The sequence below is a fragment of the Diaporthe batatas genome (genome assembly GCF_019321695.1).
Source record: "Diaporthe batatas strain CRI 302-4 chromosome Unknown Contig00012, whole genome shotgun sequence".
In the NCBI taxonomy this organism is placed as follows: Eukaryota; Fungi; Ascomycota; class Sordariomycetes; order Diaporthales; family Diaporthaceae; genus Diaporthe; species Diaporthe batatas.
In genome coordinates, this window is record NW_025408559.1 from 802,358 (window position 1) to 821,445 (window position 19,088).

The 19,088-nt window shown below is 49.9% G+C and overlaps 4 protein-coding genes across 4 annotated transcripts; 1 reads left to right on the forward strand and 3 right to left on the reverse strand.

Annotated features, from left to right (window-relative positions):
- Positions 1 to 8: 8 nt before the first annotated feature.
- On the reverse strand, positions 9 to 473 carry KVR01_009992 (uncharacterized protein; the record flags this gene model as incomplete). The annotated part of the gene is made up of 3 exons (XM_044790538.1): positions 9 to 53; positions 120 to 331; positions 368 to 473. 3 exons carry the CDS (start codon positions 471 to 473, stop codon positions 9 to 11), a joined length of 363 nt encoding a protein of 120 aa, XP_044641240.1.
- Positions 474 to 8,659: 8,186 nt separating this feature from the next.
- Positions 8,660 to 9,525, forward strand: KVR01_009957 (uncharacterized protein). Its single transcript, XM_044793564.1, has 2 exons — positions 8,660 to 9,026; positions 9,105 to 9,525. The coding sequence occupies exons 1-2, from the start codon at positions 8,754 to 8,756 to the stop codon at positions 9,306 to 9,308; spliced, it is 477 nt and encodes a 158-aa protein (XP_044641205.1). The 5' UTR covers positions 8,660 to 8,753; the 3' UTR covers positions 9,309 to 9,525.
- Positions 9,526 to 10,407: 882 nt separating this feature from the next.
- On the reverse strand, positions 10,408 to 12,855 carry KVR01_009814 (uncharacterized protein; the record flags this gene model as incomplete). Its single annotated transcript, XM_044781856.1, has 2 exons — positions 10,408 to 11,368; positions 11,424 to 12,855. The coding sequence occupies 2 exons, from the start codon at positions 12,853 to 12,855 to the stop codon at positions 10,512 to 10,514; spliced, it is 2,289 nt and encodes a 762-aa protein (XP_044641062.1). The 3' UTR covers positions 10,408 to 10,511.
- A 3,024-nt stretch (positions 12,856 to 15,879) lies between these two features.
- On the reverse strand, positions 15,880 to 19,025 carry KVR01_010013 (uncharacterized protein). The gene is made up of 5 exons (XM_044783586.1): positions 18,467 to 19,025; positions 17,185 to 18,274; positions 17,032 to 17,102; positions 16,538 to 16,928; positions 15,880 to 16,470 (listed from the first exon to the last, which is right to left on the reverse strand). Exons 2-5 carry the CDS (start codon positions 17,290 to 17,292, stop codon positions 15,931 to 15,933), a joined length of 1,110 nt encoding a protein of 369 aa, XP_044641261.1. The 5' UTR covers positions 17,293 to 18,274; positions 18,467 to 19,025; the 3' UTR covers positions 15,880 to 15,930.
- Positions 19,026 to 19,088: the final 63 nt, after the last annotated feature.

Genomic DNA, 19,088 nt, shown 5'->3' on the forward strand with positions numbered 1-19,088 from the left:
GTTCGGGCCTATGGGAGTCTCTGCTTGCCCATGCCTTGCAGAGCCGAGACATCCTGTGAGGATGATGGTTAATCTGGCGTTCTACTATTTGTGACACCCGGGACGAAGTTCATGCTTACCTGAGCAGCTGAGATTGTGCTTGCCTCTGGAGCAGCAGCTCCACCTCCGCCCTCGCCGCCGGCTGCTCCGCCCTCTCCAGCACCACCGGCGCCTCCTTCTCCAGCACCACCGGCACCTCCTTCTCCAGCACCACCGGCGCCTCCTTCTCCAGCGCCTGCACCACCCTCTGCACCTCCTGCACCTCCCTCTGCAGGACGACCTGCAACTCCCTCTGCCTCGCCGCCACCGAAAGAGATTTCACCATCACCGACCACCAAGGCAGGAGAGTAAGCGCCGAGGTTGATATTAAGGGGTGCACCTTGGGTCAGCCACGCAAGTGCGCCCAGGTAGAGAAGGATGCTGCGAGTGTACATCTTGTTGGGTTTAGTCGATAGGAAGGGGGTATATGTAGGTTTATTATAAATGTAGGAAGACGATAATGAGAGGTTCCAGACCAGCTTTGAGAAGAGAAGAGAATGACAGGATAGAGTTGAGGTTGAGGGTGAGTTCGAGGTGGAATGCAGCAACTTGGGACGAGGGAGCACTGGGGATCTTATCAAGGACCCATCTGTTGAAACATCGCGGGCGAGGTCGAGGACGTGGTGCCTCAAGTGGGCTCGGCCGTGCTCCCACGGCGGTCCGGTACCCAAATTGAGGTCCGTGAAGACAGTCCGGTGAATCAGTCAGTGTTTGACACCCTTACGAAGAAAAGTCTTGGACAGAGGCGAGAAACAGGAACGCCTGGGCTCCGAGACCAGATGGTGCCGAAAAGTCCTGGGAGAGGACTCTGCTCAGACAGCTTGGCGGACCTTGGCAGCAGTCAACTTGGCGATCCAGCGCCACGGGTGTCTGACCGGCCTCAGGGCAGCCTTGACAGACCTAGAGCCATATTAAGCACTGATATATGGACTTGCTACCAAACCCAGCCGAGTCATACCTTGTAATAGTGGTAGTGGTCACGCCAAGGGCCGTTTTGCAAGTCTTGATGCTGACTCAAGTTCAGACACAGAAGTCGCCTCACGACCACGGTCAAAGCAGACCTCGGGACCGCACTACGCCCTGAAGTCCCGGGCCTGCAGAGCGCCCGTCTCCTTCCAGGCGCCCGCTGGCAATACTGAGGCATGCTTAGTGCTCTGCAAAACAGACTAGACACATGTTAGCATCCATTCTGATCTCTTCCCGTCAGCTAGGGCAAAGCAAGCTGATCGGCCCGGAGTCTGGATCTTGAAAGATCAGCTTCGTCTGAACAACTGGGCCCAAAAATATCTTAGAGCAGGCCAAGAGCCCTCATGTTTGGGCTAGCTTGCAGGGATCAGCAAACCTGCGAACCTGGCGCGTTCTGAGACACGACTGTCGGGCATCCACCCTCAGAAATCCCCAAGCCCACAGTTTTTGCTCAAGCACGGCCAAGCTTTCGCATAAAGCTAGGCTGCACCTCTGGAGGATGACCAAGTGTTTCGCCCGTGCTTTTGTCACTTGCAGAGTCGTACGGAAGATCTCGCCAAGTCTTGGAGTTGCTTCTGGCCCTGTGGAGCATTAACAAGCCTCGCTCGCTCACGTCCCAGCCCTCAGACGGTGGCAAATCAGGTCGACTCAGGCTGCAGTCTTAGCCCACAGCATTGCTACATACTTAAGTACGTAGTCAACGTCTCTAGAACAACTGTATTCATTCGTCGTGGTGAATTAGCTGTTGCTTGTTTTATACCAGCTGACCCTTCTCGTTGGCTCGTCACAAAGCCTAAATTTAGTGCGCTCGGGAGTACCCTAGGGTACCCAAGTAGCAGCAAGGATGTGGGAGACACCACCTCACCCTGTGATGTACTTTTAGGTATTAGGGAGCCAAGCCCTGGTGGTGTGGCCAGAACGCGGGGAAACTTGGTCAAGAAGACTTCTATTAATTGATGTCTCATGGAAGGCAATGGCTTCATTTGTTCCAGCCTAGAGGCACAAGCGTAGTTCCCTAAGCTTGTGGAAGGGGCTGGACCACGACGCATTGTTGCAAAATCTTCTTGGAAGTCATGAGCCAGACTGCAAGGACCATTCCATGGTTGGGTATGAATGATCGATTTTCGGTCCCGTTGGCAACGAGTTGCCGTGAAGATTCTCCCGCGTGAATAGGCATTCACTCCTTTTACTCCATTGTGATGGTGGTAATCACAGATTAGTACCTCAAGCTGATTCCAAGCAGCCTTGGGAACGGTCTGGCCACTCGTGGGGTTGAGGGACTCACAAAATGAACAGATTGGACTAGGTTAATCACGCATTCATACTGCCCTGTGTGAGACTCTGCTATCTCTTTGGCCTCGGTGTAGGCATTCTGGATCCAGATGCCACAGCTGGACAAGTGAAGTTTCTTGATTTATGGGGGCTGGATTGGAAACCCCTAGTGAATTTTCAAATGGCCAAATGGTCAAAGACTAGGATGGGCAAAATAATGCATTAGCAATATGAATATGAAAAGCAGTCAATATACTCCTCTATTCTAAAGAGGTTATAAGTTGAGGATGTGGAATATGAGCTCATGGGTGCTTCTTCACTCACAGACAAAAGAAGAAACAGATAGCAAATGGGAGTTGTTCTCAAAGTTCATCCCTGTGGCTGAAAGTGCAAGAATGTCTAAGAAGGCACATATCAGCAAGAAAAGACATGGTCTTAGGAGTGTCATCAACTTCAATGCACACCACTCTCCGGGCCTATGTCTGCATTTTACTCCCATATCCCTGGTCCAAACCACATGCTTGTACATACCTAGGTAGTTACAAAAGTTTGCACGTGGCAAATGACACTAGTAGTCCTGGCCCGAAGCAAATACACCTCCACTGCTCCACTGGTATGAAGATGGACATTGTAGCTGTAGGTACTTGGGTACATATGTAACTTGATGTGATCTGTTGTTCTGGTATTCTTACCTATATTTGCCCTATTCAATAGTGGCTCTTTAAGCCTTGGGTCTCAAGCGTTTACCACCGTATGAAAGCGCCATGTATGCCCTCAGATGTATACGGAATAGAAGCGAAACCAGTAAATGGACAGTTGATGGCTTGAGGGAAGCCCTGAGCATGCGACGTAAGAAATGCCGGTGTCAGAGATCTAGACGGGACCCAATGTGGAAGTCTGATAATCACCCTGGGAGCTTTTGTAGCATGTCTTTCAGTGTAATTACCTAGGTATGCACTGGACTTGCCCGCAGTTTATGAGCTATGTGTGTAGGTTCAACAAATTGCTATAATTTTCACTTGGACCTGACCCACTTCACCTTTGATGCCACCTCGCATCTGAGTGTGAAGTAATTACTAAACAGGCAGGGCACAGCTTCGAAGCTGTTGTCAAAAAAAGCCAACAACCTTGGAACTAGCAACTCACGCATTACGCACATACACAAACACGCACAACATTGAATGTATCCTCACCAGACAGGGTTTACAACTAATTACCAACATCTTTCACAGAGACCTTCCCCTCTACAGAAAGTGAGTATCTGCATTTGGTTTTCATGTGACCTGAAGACCAAGCCCGACCGTAGGCTGCGTCATTCACCCACTCGTTCAAATTTCAGCTTGACCCAGATCCAGATGTCTGCCAATGGAGATGACAAAGATCAGGCTGCCCCAAGCGGCGGAAGCACTGCGCACGACAGCCATGGCAGCCCCGTGGAGGCCTACCTCTAAGACAATTCAGTATGTCACCATGTAACTTCCAAATTTCTCTTGCATACCTAGTCAAACGTTTCCTACCCTTTACTTGTAACTAGCATCCAACAGACAGCAGTTGGCTAACAATTTCTCAGTCACTTCAAGAAGACATGGAGGCTTTGTCCTTGACCTCCACACCCACCCCGGAGCAAAACTCCGGTAGTACTGATTCTGCGGCGGACGCAGTGATCCCTCCCATTCAGTGTGACGCGCCCGACGAGAAGGACGACAAGACCATGGATCAGCTCTATGAAGACCTTGTGCCATACTATAAGGAGAGGGGCTGGGCCTATGACGAAGAGGCAAGGACGTTCCTGCCACATGCCTACCATTCCAAGGTTGTCAGGCAGATTACAATGGAGAAAACTACCTCCGCAACAAGCGAATTCAGGAAGGAGGCTTCGGCCACAATACTTACGACGAGGACTTTGTAGTCCACACCTGCCCCGCTTCTGCCCTCCCTGGCCTCGAAGAGGAGAGACCGAAGCTCTTGGGAGAGGCGAGGGTAGGGCTGACTGAGGCTCAGCAAGCACCTAATGGCCCGGACAAGAATCAGAAGATCCGTGGTGTCGAACAAGAGATCCGCGGCCTACAGAACCAGCTGGCACAATATATTCCGCCAGTCTGTCGTAGCGAGCTCGAGGACATCGAGAATCCTCGCCAATGCGAGTTGCCCAATGATGTCACGGGGAACAACTCGCGCAAAGACACCATGTTCAAGTTTAAGCCGATTCTTGATCACGTGTCGAAGTGTGGTGCCTTGGGCGAGGAGGAGGTCGTTGTCGGCCCAGACTCGAGGAAAGTCAAGCAAAATCGCACGTGGGCAGAAGGAGACATCTGGCGGCCGCTCTCTGATAGTAAGGACTGGGTGGATTCGGATGACGATGAGCAGTGCACCTCGACGTTCCGCAGCTTCATCCCCCGTCACTCGCGCCCGCCTGCAATCGGATTTGACTATCTTGGGTATGATCAAGTCCACACGCGCGCCCGTGACGGCGTTTGGTACACGGCCGACGATGTGCCAAGATCAAGCCTGGGAAAATCATATCGATGCTCCGATTGCATTTGAGTCGGAGAATGGCAAGAAGTATGTCGTAGAGAAGCGAATCTCAGAGAAGAACCCGGCTCTCAAGCTAAGGATGAAGGTCCCGAAGCCACTGTATATCTGGCACATACAGAACAGGGCAGAAAATACCGGCAAGGCCTCATTCCAAGGGCGTGGCAGTCGAGGAGGTTGCGGAGCTCGTCTTGGAAGAGCCGGACGTGGAGAACCCAGTGCTGGATGTTCTAGCCATGACGCCTCGTGGGCTTAGACCGGACACTTTTCTTGGCAACAGTGTGTTGGTATTGAAGAAAGGGGTTGAGGCTTCGGCCACAGTGAAGGAAGGGATTCAGGCTTCGGCCACATTGTATTAGCAGCTGTACAGATGCCTGCCCTCGAGGCTCGAGCCTGTGCTCGTGGTCTCGGCACATCGCTAAGATGGGAAGGGGTTAGGCTTCGGCCACTTAATTATATTAATAAGCGAAATCGTATGAAAGTTTCAGTGTTTCGGGGTTCACATCTTTCTATCACGAGAAATAACAATAGAAACACAATGCAAATGTCACCGTATAAAGGCGCTATGTATGTCCTCGGACGTATACTAACACGAATCTAGAGACTGTGTGCACAAAGGACCGCTCGACTAAAAGACTAGAATTTTAAGTCTATAACTTAAATCCCACATAGTATATAAGGCCTAATAGTATCATACTATTATATTACCCCCTTTAAGGCTCTTTTAAAGCTTTAAATACTTTCAAAGTATATTATACTTTATAAATAACTTAAAGATTAAATAGAATAATTATAAAATAAGTAGGTTATTTTTTTTTAACTATTTATTAAATAAAAAAATTTTATACTTTAACATTATTTAAAATCTTTTAAAAGCTTTTTATTTTAAATAACTTTTTAATAATAAAAGTTAAACTTTTATTATATAATTTAAAATTAATATAAATTTAAAAACTATATATATAAAAATTATTTAATTAAAAGATTAAAATTTTAAGTTAATAACTTAAATTTTATATAATATATAAAGTTTAATAATATTATATTATTATATATAAAATAAAAATAAAATTATATAAGTTTAATATTAATTTATAAATTATAAATTAATAAAAAAATATAATTTTTAAAATAAATATTAATTTTAATATAAATTTATAAATTTTAATTATAAGTGAAGTAGAAATTTAAATAGAATGAAAGGGAAGTATGAGAATATAAATTAAAAATTTATAGAAAAATATCTTTGTTAACTATATGATCTCTAAATAAAATGCATGAGTAAGTTGCGGCCCTGCTAGCTCAATGGTCAGAGCGTCCGACTTTTAGCGCAACAGCGGCAAATCGGAAGGCTGTGGGTTCGAGTCCCACGTGGGGCGTTTATTTTTCTTTTTACTTAATCTTATAATAATAGAAAATACTAGAATAAATAATAATAAAAAGTAAAAGAAATAACTTCCTTTTAAGATCTTAGATATAAATATTATAATTAATATTTAATAGTTATAAATTTTTAAAAATATTAATAAAGAATATATTTAATTTTAAATTAATTTTAAATTAAAAAAACTCTCTTTATTGTGTAGGGCCCTAAAAATCTTGACTTAAGTCCTAAGCGTGGTGATTTATCGATAAGAGCTTGATCCGATCACAACCGACAGCATCACCAGCTTCTTTGTACCTGACAGCGCCTTGATCCTTGGGGTCTCTAATTGACACAGACAGAGAGGCCATCCTAAATGCCTGCAAGTGTGAAGCAATTCTTCTCACTGGCGATCCATCCAATGGATTGTGTGCACCACCATGTTTGCTTCTCGCTCACGGAGAGCCGCACATCTCGTCAGCTGACGTTGGACCAACGGCCCTTTAGACACGTCGTGAATCATTCGAGGCCACAGCTGCTTCTGATCGAATTCAATAACACTAACACACTCTCCCAGGGCTTCTTCGGTTGTCACTTCTCGGTTTCTTGATAACTGTCTTTTGTAATTTTCTTGCAGTCAAATTCGAGTATCTGCATCTGGCCAAGCAGTCCCGGCCCTCACGCCTGTTCGGCTAGAGAGAGCTGTATCTTTCTTTGCCTGGGCCTTGATGTTGTGGGCAATATCTGATTTGCAAGACCTCGATAGATCTGGTTCCATAAAGACTGCGCCACCTGATTCAAGATAGCAAAGAGAGGATGTGGTGTGGAAAACAGAATGATATAAGGCGACTGATTTGCAATAATATTATTCATGACGTCCCTGGCCCACAAGTCTTCACACAGTGTCTTGGGAAGCCCGAGGGTAGAAAATTCTTTACTTGAAGCAATTCTCTATATTGCTAACAGCCACCTGAAGGGCACGATAGTTACCCCTGTGGCAGCAACGCGTTCAAGACCAGCAAAATTTATTTCTGTTTGGTGATTGACAGAACAACACCAAAGATACAACATATTGCTGAGCTGGCGACTTCAGGCTACGAGATAGGCCTGAAGGTCAAGTACTGCTGCGAGTTGGTAATGTAGGGGATATTTAACATATCGCTTGACCTCTAGAGCTGCCACTAGGCTTGCTTGTCGGCACTCACTACCAGATCTCATGGCCGTGTCCTTGATCTTCCTCATGACTTCTGTAGTAGGATCAAAGCCTAAGATCCAGCGTTTGATCCTGTCCAGGTGGTGATGTGGATGAAAAGTAGGCCAGGCGCTAATTTGTTACCTCATGAGCGATTATGTAACCTAGACATGTCGATAACTGGTAGAGGTGATTAGTACCCAACTGGGCGGTGCTGCAGTTACCTGATGAATTGCGTTTTGGCTGTTCCCAGAGTTGCTAACAAGAAGCGCTCGCAGTCTACAACAAATTTCCGTGACAATCTTTATCGTTCCAGCCCAAAGGGCGAATATCAGATGTCATGCGTCCTGCAGCATGAAACCGCTACATGAAATTATGTTGCAGTTAGGGTTTTTTAAGCGTTCAAATGTTCCATAAGAGCACCTCCCATAGAATGACCTCACGCAGGATCTCCCACAGGATGATCATATTGGACAGCCTTCCATAGGAGAGGCTTCCAAGCATAATCCCCAAAAGGGTGTCCTCCCAGCCTCCCATGGGATGACCTCCTATGGTATGGACTTTATACGTCGCAACACCTGTCTTCTTTTTCCCCATCTTGAGATGAACCTCATCTATCTTTCATAGCTACCTCATTTCACAAGACGTTCCAGACATTCAATCATCAAGAAAGTACCTGTATCATACACAAGTTCTTGCACTGGCACCTCAGCTGATTTATGTTCCGCCCGATGTCAGCGATCTCTGTCTTTGCTACCGCAGAGTGCCGTGCTCACCCGTCCCAGCTGGCGATTGAGGACCTATTACTTGCCTTGACCACATGTGCAGTCATTGGCTTGCCCTGGCATACGCAACCGCAGTTACAGCAGTCAGGTGCCGCGGTCTATCAACGCCTTGCACAGCATTCACGCAGTTGCGCTCTCCCGAGGTCATTGCCAATATTTGCACCTCTGACCCAGGGAACTAACGAGTTTGCATCCTAGTAGGACCTCCAAGAGGGGAGGCATAATAATAATGGACTTTGAGAGACATATCCATGTGCATGTGTCAGCTGTAAGTGTGTGCGCGTGGGTGACTGGGGCCCCAACTGGCTGCCTGTTTATTAGTCATTCGGTGTGGCTACTCCCCTAGGCCCTTGCCGTAGTGGGTAATTAAGTAGAAGCCGAAGCCCACGGGTAGTACACTAGGTACGCAGGTTGCGTACACAGGTAATCAAGCCTGATTCGTAATCAAGCCTGATTCGTAATCAAGCTTGGCGCAAATCAAGCATTCAAATGCCCATCCACATTGGCATTGACCCCACCGACTGCGAATACTAGGACGAGTAAACAAGTGACCAGAGACATATTGATGAAGGTTTTCAACATGGCCAGCAATGCGGAATCGACAAAGCCGCGCACGTTCAATCCTGAAGGGGTGTGGCTGCCACCACCAACATACAACCAAGTCGCTATTACCCCCCTCCTCCCGTCATCCCGTCTCATTACGCTCGCTGGCATGACAGGGTGCGACCCCGCAAGAACAGACAACCCACGCACAGTCCAGGAACAAGCCCCTATTGCGTACGAGAACATCCGCAAGGCACTTGCCGCTGCGGGTGCCAGCCCGCGTGACATTGTTCAAGTAAGACGGCCCTTTTTCGTCGCCGTCTTGTGCCTCTTTCTTTCCATTTGGAGTCGCTGACAAAGTGGGATCGACCAGGTCAAGCACTACATTGTGAAGGAGACAGGCAATGCAGAAGTCGATCGTCTAGACGTTGTCGACCGGGGGTGGGGCGAATTGTGGACGGAGTTCATGGACAAGACGGCCGACGGTCATCGCCCTCCTGACACTGTCGTCGGGGTCGCAGGTCTGGCCAAAGCAGACATCCTGTATGAATGTGAAGTATGGGCTGTCGTCAGCTAGAGAGCGGTCATTTATAGCAGCACGAAGTTGCTTTGTGTGCATATGGTCCTGTGCGAGAGTATCAGGTGCTTTTCATCAGGCCCCGGGGAGGGATATGGATGACGTGTGTCTATTAAAAGCACAATTGGGAGACACCTACTTGAATCTCCATGATGCAGACTTCATGGGCATTTGATAGTAGCTGAGCAACGCTCAATTTCTAGGGAATTCCAATGGGGATTCGGTGAAAGTCGCTTTAAGATGATGCACTACTACAACGGAGCGGCGGCCTAGAAGAGTCCATGCTATGAAAACATGTCCCAGAAGGATCAATCGATTCTTCATGGGAGCATGTCATATAACGCAGTGCCTTATAACGGGATGTCCTAGACGGAGAGGTCTATTAGAGGGGTTTCTCTGTGAAAACAGACAGACCATAAGAGGGCATATCTACGGGAAGGTGCATCATGCAATATACTGTCAGGGATCACCGACACAGCCCCGCTAGAACACCTAGGCACCTAAATAGCTTCAGTGTAGCAGCTCATGCGCATCTTCCACTTAGAACCCTTGGTCTAGCCCTTGGTCTACCTCTGGGTCAACACTTTGAGAAGAGTAAAAGAATACATAAGGAGGTAAAAGAACCTACTAGTATAGCATAGCGAAAGGATAACGGTAATGATTAGTAGCTCTTAACGCACCCGAATACACTGCTACTACTCTACTCTTACGTTGACTAGGTATGTGTACTTATTCACTCCGAACCTACTTACGACTCTTGTCTCTGATAGATATATGCACTGGAGCATACCGTGACCTGGGTATCCCGCCAACCTTTAGTGCACGAAAGGGTGCTGAGCAGTCAATAGTTTGTGTGGCCCGAATATTACTTTCGCCCTGCAGCTACCTCGGGATCGTCGTGCGCGGCCACTCAAGCAAGTTTGTCACAATAGATTCTTGGCTTCCAAATGGCTCACATGCTGCAGTTCCGGAGATTCTCAACGGATCCTAAGACTACAATCCCTCAAAACACATTCATCCTCAATTATCCATGAAAAGGTCTACAGGTGTCACCGGCGAGACTTCAAATGTTCACATGATTGGAGTTTATGCCGTACTAGAACGCCGGTCTTGATCGTATCAATATGCTGCTGTCTCCACAACTATATACCGCTTTGTACAGTTCAATCAATCAATATTTCCATGGACACGCCAGCGAGCCTCTCATCTCTTCTCTTGCATATTGCTTTGTTCCGACCTGTCTTTCTTGCCGTCTTCAGTCCTGAACCACAGCGACCACCCTGACTTCCTGCTGTCCTCCTCCGAAGAGCCCCTCTTGGATTTGAATAGGTCCAGGGGTGGCTGCAGTAGGAAGGCAAACGAGAAGCGGCTTTCCCTTGGTGAGTCGCCACCGCATGTTGTACATGACGACACGGATGACACACTGCCCCGGTCTGCTTGTGAGTGGCCGCCATGCTTTGTACATGGCCGCGGGTCGGTGGAGTTGTGCAATCGCAGCTTGTTCTGTAGCTTCTGCACCGGGCAGTTGACGGAAGCCGCAGGCTCGGCCTGCTGCGCCAAGGGCTCGCGCGACCCGTTGGCCTGGAGAACCGGCGACGGCGGTACTACGCTGGTTGAGTCGGTGGTCTGTGATATTATCGATTGGGCCTCGGCTACTGGTGACAGCGTGCTTCCGACAAAGAAGCCGTCGGCGTCTCGGTCCAGCGTCTGCCTGGTTGTCCCACCACGGCCCACCAGGCCTTTCAAGGGCTTTTGAATAACCGGCAGCGATCTGTCGAGGACGGCAGGGGAGGCTGATGTGTCGTCATCATCGTAGTCCCATGCAGACGGTGATCGAGCGCTGCTCAGTCTGTCTGCGGACGGCCCTGCAGCAGGCATGCGGGCCTCACTCATTTCTGGCTCTGGAGTCGATGTCCGGCTTGGGAGCCTCCTCGCGCGGCCCATCAAATTTCGGGAGCTCTTGAATGGGCTCTTGAACGATCGAAGGTAGCCTCGCCTCCTTAGACGGAAAAGGATCAGGATCAAGGTCCCGATAATTGCTACCGCAGAAACACTGCCAACTAATAATAACGGTCAGACCATCGCTTATGCACATATATTCACTGCTAGACTTACCAGCAATTCCTGCCATCTTTCCAGATGACATGACAGGTCCAGGTGAGGGTTTTGCATCATTGCTGTCGGCTACCGCAGATTGTATCGGAACTGATGCCAGAGACGAAAGGGGAGCCACCTCGGCCACGGGTGAGGCACTAGCGGGTGTTGGTACGACGATGGGTAATGGCACAGGTGGAGGAGTTGTTTGTGGTGAAAGTGAGACCTGAGTTTGGGCCGCCAGAGGTGGAAGTGAGGGACTTGGTGAAGAGGAAGCAGCAGCCGGTTGTTGTTGTTGCTGTGTCGTGCTGGTTGGTGACGATGTAGGCAGACTCGAGGTCGAAGAGGCCGAAGAGGTCGAAGAGGTCGAAGAGGCCGAAGTCAGTGTCGAAGACGTCTCAGATGGCGGTGTTTGTTCTGGAGGAGGTGGCGGCGGCGGCGGCAGTGGTGGTGGTGGCTGGGCAGCGAGAGGCGGTGTTTCTGGCGAGGCAACGGGAGGTGGTGGTTGTTCCGTCGGCTGGGCTTCGGGGGTGGAGGTCGAAGTCTGCTCCTGGGTTGTAGTGGAGGTGGACTCCTCCGACTTCGACTGGTTGTTGTTGCCGTTATTATTATTATTGTTATTATTGTTGTTGTCCGGAAACTGCTGGTTCTGTGTCTGTCCCTGCCCCCTATTGCCACCCTGGTTCTGCTGGCCTTGACCCCGATTGCCATCTTTGTTCTGACCCTGGTTGTTGTTGTTGTTATTGTTGTTGTTGTTGTTGTTCTGGCCTTGATTCTTGTTGTTCTGGCCTTGGTTGTTGTTGTTATTGTTGTTGTTGTTCTGTCCCTGGTTGTTCTGACCTTGGCCCTGGCCTCGATTCTGACCTCCGTTCTGTCCTTGGTTCTGTTGGCCTTGGCCTCGATCGCCTTGGTTCTGGCCCCCGTTCTGGTTATTCTGGCCCTGCCCCTGCCCTTGATTCCTATCACCGCCTTGTTGACCTCCCGGAGGACCTCCGTTCGGCGGACCGTTGACCTGATCTCTCTGCCGATCGGGATCGGGACCCTGGCCCGGGCCACCCTGAGAAGATGGCGGGCGACCTTGACCTCGCCCCTGTCCGCCGCCTCCGCCGGGGCCTTGTCCTCCACGACCATCATTATTGGAATCTGGTCCCCCTCGTCCGCCGCCCTGTGGTGGGCCATCTGGAGGGCCTGGTCGACCCTGGCCATTGGGTCTCGACTGGCCTCTGTTTTCACCTCCACCTTGGCCTCGCTGGCCATCACCACCGTTTTGTTGACCATTACCTCCACCCCCATTGCCATTTTTTCCATCGCCTCCTCCACCTCTGCCACCGCCGTCACCACCGCCGTCACCACCGCCTTCACCACCGCCTTTGTTCTTGCCTTCTTGTCGACGTTGGGAGGGCATGAAACTGCCCTTGGGCCGTCGAAGGACTCCCATACTCCAGGTCGACATGAGTAGCGACCGCTATGATGAGCACAGGATGGAATATAACGGCAGGTGCTGGATAATTCTCGGTTCCGTGATTAATCCCGTCACCACAATCGAAGCATCGTGTCCGGTGATGCGAGCACTCGGGAGCTTAGGAGAGAGACGGGTCCCGGGAAACACGCCTTGCTGGGGACCGACCACATTAAGGGCTTGTCTAGCGGGGGGAAGAAACATATGAAAACCCAGGCCGGCCCGGCCTCAGAAGTCTCATCTGTGCTTCCTGTCGACGACCCTGGCGGTGAAACATCCTCTGGGGGGCGCGGGGGCGCGGGGGCTTTGGCGATGGCACACTTGGGCTGATGTGCTCGCTTCTCCTGACCCCCGTCTGTGTCCTGTCCGCCAGGCACTGCCATGCAACCATTAGACTCCCGTCAACTGACATGGTGTTCGGCCTCTTTAGAACCCAATCTGCTCACGGCAGATCTGCCGCATTGGGATTGTTCGCAAAGCCGCCTCAGGAGGGAGGATGAGGTGATTGGAGCTGCTGGGTGGTGTCCTGCAGGTGGCACAGCTCTGTTTCGACTCTCAAACGCCAGGCGCTGTTTGCAGGCATGGGTCTGCTAGGCATGCCGACTTTGTATGGGGTAAGCTTTGGCCTAGAGCATCGGGCCAAACGTGGAATTTTCAGTCCAAACGAAACCAAGCACTAGCCATGGGCACGGATGTGTAGCGTCCGAGCAGCTGTGGCAGCGTGCCAGCGTGCACAGCCGGGGGGGGCTCCAATCTTGGGGAGCACTCCATACTACCTAGGTAGGCAGTCTATCTGCCGCCGCCAGGTGGGTGATGTGATGGGGCGCGACTTCAGATGAGAAGAGCCGTGCTCAACCAAAGGCAACCAAGGCAACTTAGAGCTCGGTTGATCTCGAACTGCTGGCCTAAACGGGCCAAGGCTTAAACTTGCCTCTTATCCTTCAGCATTGATCATTTGATGTTCGCGACTCTATCCAATCTTGCTGGCGTGCGATGTGTTCGATGTCGGGAGATCTTCCATGCTTATTCTCGAATAAGTAACATTCAAGGTGCTCCACCCAACGGACGCTAAATCATAGCCCATGCACTAAGCGCCGTTGCATTCCGACGCGTCGCTGTCAGACACCCGCCACCCTTTACCCATCACATGCATCCACAGCACTCAACATGAAGGGGAATCGCTTCTACACGGGTGCCGGAGCAATCAACTCAATCAACTCCAACGTCTACTCAGAATCAGCCGCAGCATTATTAGACAGCGTGCCACGTCTTTGCTTTGCTAAACATATTTTCGGCAGATAATGGCAACTGGAAATGTGGTTCTATGTCCTCGGCCATGCGCTGGCAGTCCCGGCTGCCGAGGGTGGGCTTGTGTCACAATTTCAGCTCAAAACATCAGGGTTTATTTAAGCTCAGAGTGCCCCTGTTCGGGAAATTTCCCTCTGCCGTTGGTGCATTCGGTACCACTGCAGTTAGCAGACGGCACAGAAACATCAAGGTCTGCTGCAAATCCAAAGGTTGTACACGTCATATCATTGATGCCTACACCTTAGCTGGCAAAGGTACTGATGACAAGAGGAATCAAACAGAGCCAAAGTTACGTGAGAGTGGAATTGAGGCACCCAAATGCACAGAATTGTATCTTGTGTGAGGGTTTTGAAGTCTCTAGAGCATTGAGCACAGCCTCAAAATTTCAAGTCCGTGCTGCAAATGCAGAGGGGAAGGGATCACACTCATTCTGAATCCGGCATGGATCAGACCTTAAGTGGGATCTATTATAATCACCACGACGGTGTATGCCTTGATGTGCATTATTGATACCTTCTCTCTAAGCGTTTGTAACTGTATAAAGTGACCGTGTACGTCTTTAGATATACAGAGTTGATAAACAATAAAAACACCTATGTACGCTTGCAAGTTTGAATACGGATATTCGGCCCCTAAAAACGAATATTTTAAAATTTATTGCTTGCTCTTCACGTACTCAACCTGTTCCATTTCGGACACTCACGTCGAATGTTATTCAGTTATACCAGGCTGCCCTATATAGAACCTTGTTCCCCCCATCGCTGTGATTGCCTATGCGCTAACCCAGCAGGTCCGCGTACTTCATGATAAGTGGCTGCTGGTCGCGCATGGCCTGGGCTTTGAAGCCGTGAGCCAAAACCTTCCTGTACCGCGTGTGGGCTTGGACCCGATGATGGTGTCTCGGAGTGTCTCGAATGTTCATGTCGTGCTTTTCGTTCACTCCGACTCCCGGCTTGCGGTACCCGGATATCTGGGAAAAGGATTGCGGGTGGCTGTAGTTGAGCTAATTTGGCCCGGGCCTGACTACCGGGCCGTATTTCTTGCGAATCTACACCGGTAGCGTCTGCTTGTGGGATTCGCCTAGTATCATCATGAGTGTGCATGGGATCTCGGTAATGGCCCATGGTATGGGTCCAGGGTATGAGCTCAGCGGGTGGAAACAAGGTCGTAGAAAGAAGTCCAGATGATGCATATGGTAACCCATTTTTGTCCCACTTCTTGAGTATCTCGGGCAATGGCCACCACTCTAGAAGGCTCTAATATACAGAAGACTCACCCCAGCGCCGACGACCGCTAGAATGAGCAAGATTGTTAGTGAATTGCCAAAGAAGCTGGATGCGGCTTGGACGTTGGCCTGGAGGCCCTCTAAAATGGGAGACATAGTAAAGGTTCTAGTCACCGAAAGGCCGTTGGATGTGGCCAACCTGCCTCCTCGGTATCCCCCTTAAGGCACATTTGGAATTTTAATTCAAATATTATGATTCCTCATAGAGACTGGAAAGTCACTCGCACTGGAAATGCCGCAGCATTCGATCCAAGGATGTATTGTTCCGCAGCCGGCTTTTCCAAATAATGCTAACATGGTTGCAAATACTTCCCCGCACACCATATACCTCGAACAGAACCTTGCATTCTAACCCTACAGGGCTGGACTAGAGATTATAAGAATTATTGTACTTATCAAGTAAAGTCACTTAAGGAATGTAGGTATTCATAGATAGGAACAATGAATCAGATTATAGTTCGCTAAAGTTTTACTGTCTAGTTTTCAGTGAACAAGGCTGAAAGTTGTTCACAATGTCCGAAAACAGGCACGGTCTCGCCATTCCAGAGAGCCTCTCCGTCGCAGTATGACTCCGAGAGGGGCGTAACTCCCGCGGCTGCGGCAGCCGCGGGTGGAGCACACTCGGCGTCTCGGATCCACTTGTTGATGGTGAATGATGCATTGATTGCTGGGAGTCCGACTTGAAACTTGTTGAAGTAGCGCCGCCCAGTCGCGCCGACCGACTCATCCCACGCACGGGTTGTGTTCATGTCGACGGGCACGTTCTGGTGGAGACCGTTGGGGTGCCAGACAGTTGCTAAAGCTGCATCTCCGGTCCCATCTTCATGGGGCGAGACCACCCAGATGTGCACAAACTCTCCACTGGGCAGATACAGCCAAAATAGGATGAATCCTTTAGGCCCAACGCTGAACAGCCCATATTGCCGCTCAAGGAAGCCGAAAGACTGGCTGCTGTCGATCTCGAGGGCTGTTCCGTTGACTGTAACTGTTCCCTCGACCTGCAAGTGTGGGTTCCCCTAGATGGCGGAAAGTTTAGATGTTAAGTTATTCTGCAAACGGAAAGACAACGGAGTGTGTACGTACCCAGTACCAAGACCAGCCAATGGGGACATTTGTATCGTTTCCTGTGTTACCAGGCAGTGACATCCCACCGCTGCCCCCGAAGTAAATATTCGGGCCAGTCGGGTGTATAATTGTGTTGAGAGCGAATCCAGCATAATCTCCATCCAACTTCATCGTGGTGTAGTTATCGGACCCAACAGGGCTGCTCAGGTTGTGAGTGGCAGACTGCACATTGAGAGACTCGACACTTCCTGAGGCTGGCCCGAAGGCGACGGCACCCTTGGACTCGAGCGTGGTGAGATCGTTTAGGGAAAAAGTTCCCGCGCTAGCAGTGCTGCCCGTGAGAAAAGGGTTCAACGTGGCATGATACTTGCCCCCATCGACCGTGGTCAACCAGAAAGTGAAGAAGTAACTGAGAGAGATTAGCGACCCCAATCCAGCTACCTCCCTGGCTGGGTACTCCGAGTCCGCTTATCGTCGACATTTAGGGTGTTGTAGTGATCATCTGGTCATACCTATTTATGGATCGAGGATCTGGGTCCAAGAGGGCCATAGTCTTTCTGACATCGTAACGCCCGAAAAAGGTCTATTTTGAAATATCAGTGTCTAGCACCGTCGTGCTGTGCCCATGGAGTTCTGAAAAGGAGGTGGAAAACTATGTGGCGTACCCCGTCATTGTCGATTGTGGATGGTGGAAATGTTGGCCGTGCAAACGATGGCAAGTTCAGACCTTGCGCGCAGGCTGTAAGCCCAAACAGCGCGAGAGGGAGGAGCATGACGTGCGGTTCTTTTGGACAAGAGATTCGCAACAATTCGTTGAAGACGTACGACACACGTGGAACTCCTTATATCTCTCATGGCAGAACGGTGTCTCCTCGAAGATTGATATAGTTCCATGTTGCACGCGACATCATGGGGGCCGGACGTTCCGGTAATTAATGTGCTCCGTCGGATGAACAATGTTTCTTGAGATTTGAAGTCTGCCGGCGCCGATCCGGGCCGTAAGGTTCGGGCCCTACCATGACTCCGATCCTGCGATCCCGGGATTTCGCCCAATTACCCAAGTACTCCTCACACCAGTTAACTCCTATCCACTCCTTAAGCGCGCGGCCCCACTCAGTACCTAGGTACATGCCAGGTATAAGACGTCTTAGCACCTAGATTATGTCACGAGCAGAGACAAGGCAATTATCTCCAATACGTCAATCGCAGTTAAGTCTGCGCTATCTTCTATGTAAGGGAAGGTTTGAGGGGATTGCGAAAGGAAGGCTAAGGTCCTAAAGTGGGTGGGCGAATGGGCCAGTTGGGGCCACCCACACACACACACTTACAGTAGGCACTTGCCCTTGTCACATCGCTGAAGCACCCAGTATGATTAACCTTGCCCAATTCCAGTGGGAAGATTGGTAGGGAATCACACCCTCATCATCCTCAGCCCAGAATTTCGGCATCATCGTTCGAGCTATTCTATAAGCGAATTTTGTAAGACGACACTGAGTGAGGACATGCAGACACTCAACCGGGTCGTCTAGGAGCAGCTCGAGCACGAGATTCAGGTGTCGTGTGAGGATGTGTCGCTGTCAGAGTATGAAACTGTTTGACCTTTAGCCATGAAAATGTCGACAATCTTTGAGTACTAGGAAGGTCAGGATGACGCGTTTGTTGATGATAGGCAAGGTGGCAAGACTTTATGCCCCCGTGACCTCGTGTTACTCACGACGAGTTGGCAACGGTGGAGGACTACCTCCGATATTTTGACTAGAAGAAATTTCAGTACTGGCATAGGCATTGAAAATTGTGCTGGAAGTTTTGGCGAAGCCACCTGCAGGCTTGGGACCTTACTCACGGCGGCGACCGCAAGACACCTTGAACCCCTGAAAGCCCTGGAGGTCGACTTCGCCAATCCTATAATTTTGTTGCCCTGTGAGACATAAGATAATAGCTACTCACTCTAAACCATAGTTGCATTATCTATATGCTGATAAATTAGATGGGCGGTTGCATGCCTCTGCTTGACGTTGGTAAAATGGGCACTGGGTTGCGCGGGCCCGTACAAGTGCACGTTAGTGGGAATGGACGGGAAGTGGACGGTGGTAGGAACTCACAGACGGTGAATACAACGTTCCATAACATGCCGAAACATTAGAGGAATGTATTGTCAATAATGAGGCCGTAGTGAGCCGGAAGCACTGCCAAAACTTCGCCACAACTGCATTATGTGACACCCCAGGTGCCGGAGAGCGAGCGGCAGTGGCGGGACTCGGAATCGGGACCACCGTTGTGACCTCGGGAGCATTAGATGACTACTCAAGTACCTAAAGTCGATGTCCAAAATAGAAAAGAGCGCTACAACAATGGTACGCCAGATTAGCGGTCAGTAACCATCGGTCCCGTGTGACTCGACTCGTTCTCGAAGGGACCATCTCGTTTAACAATGGAAGAGGCGCGAGGTGCGATTCGACAACACGAGTCAAAATTCTAAGACACGAACGCTGTCGGCAGCTACGAGACCGAAAGGATGGGAAGCGGGATGCCGCAAGTGACGTTGGATATTCGGAAGGACCAGGGAATA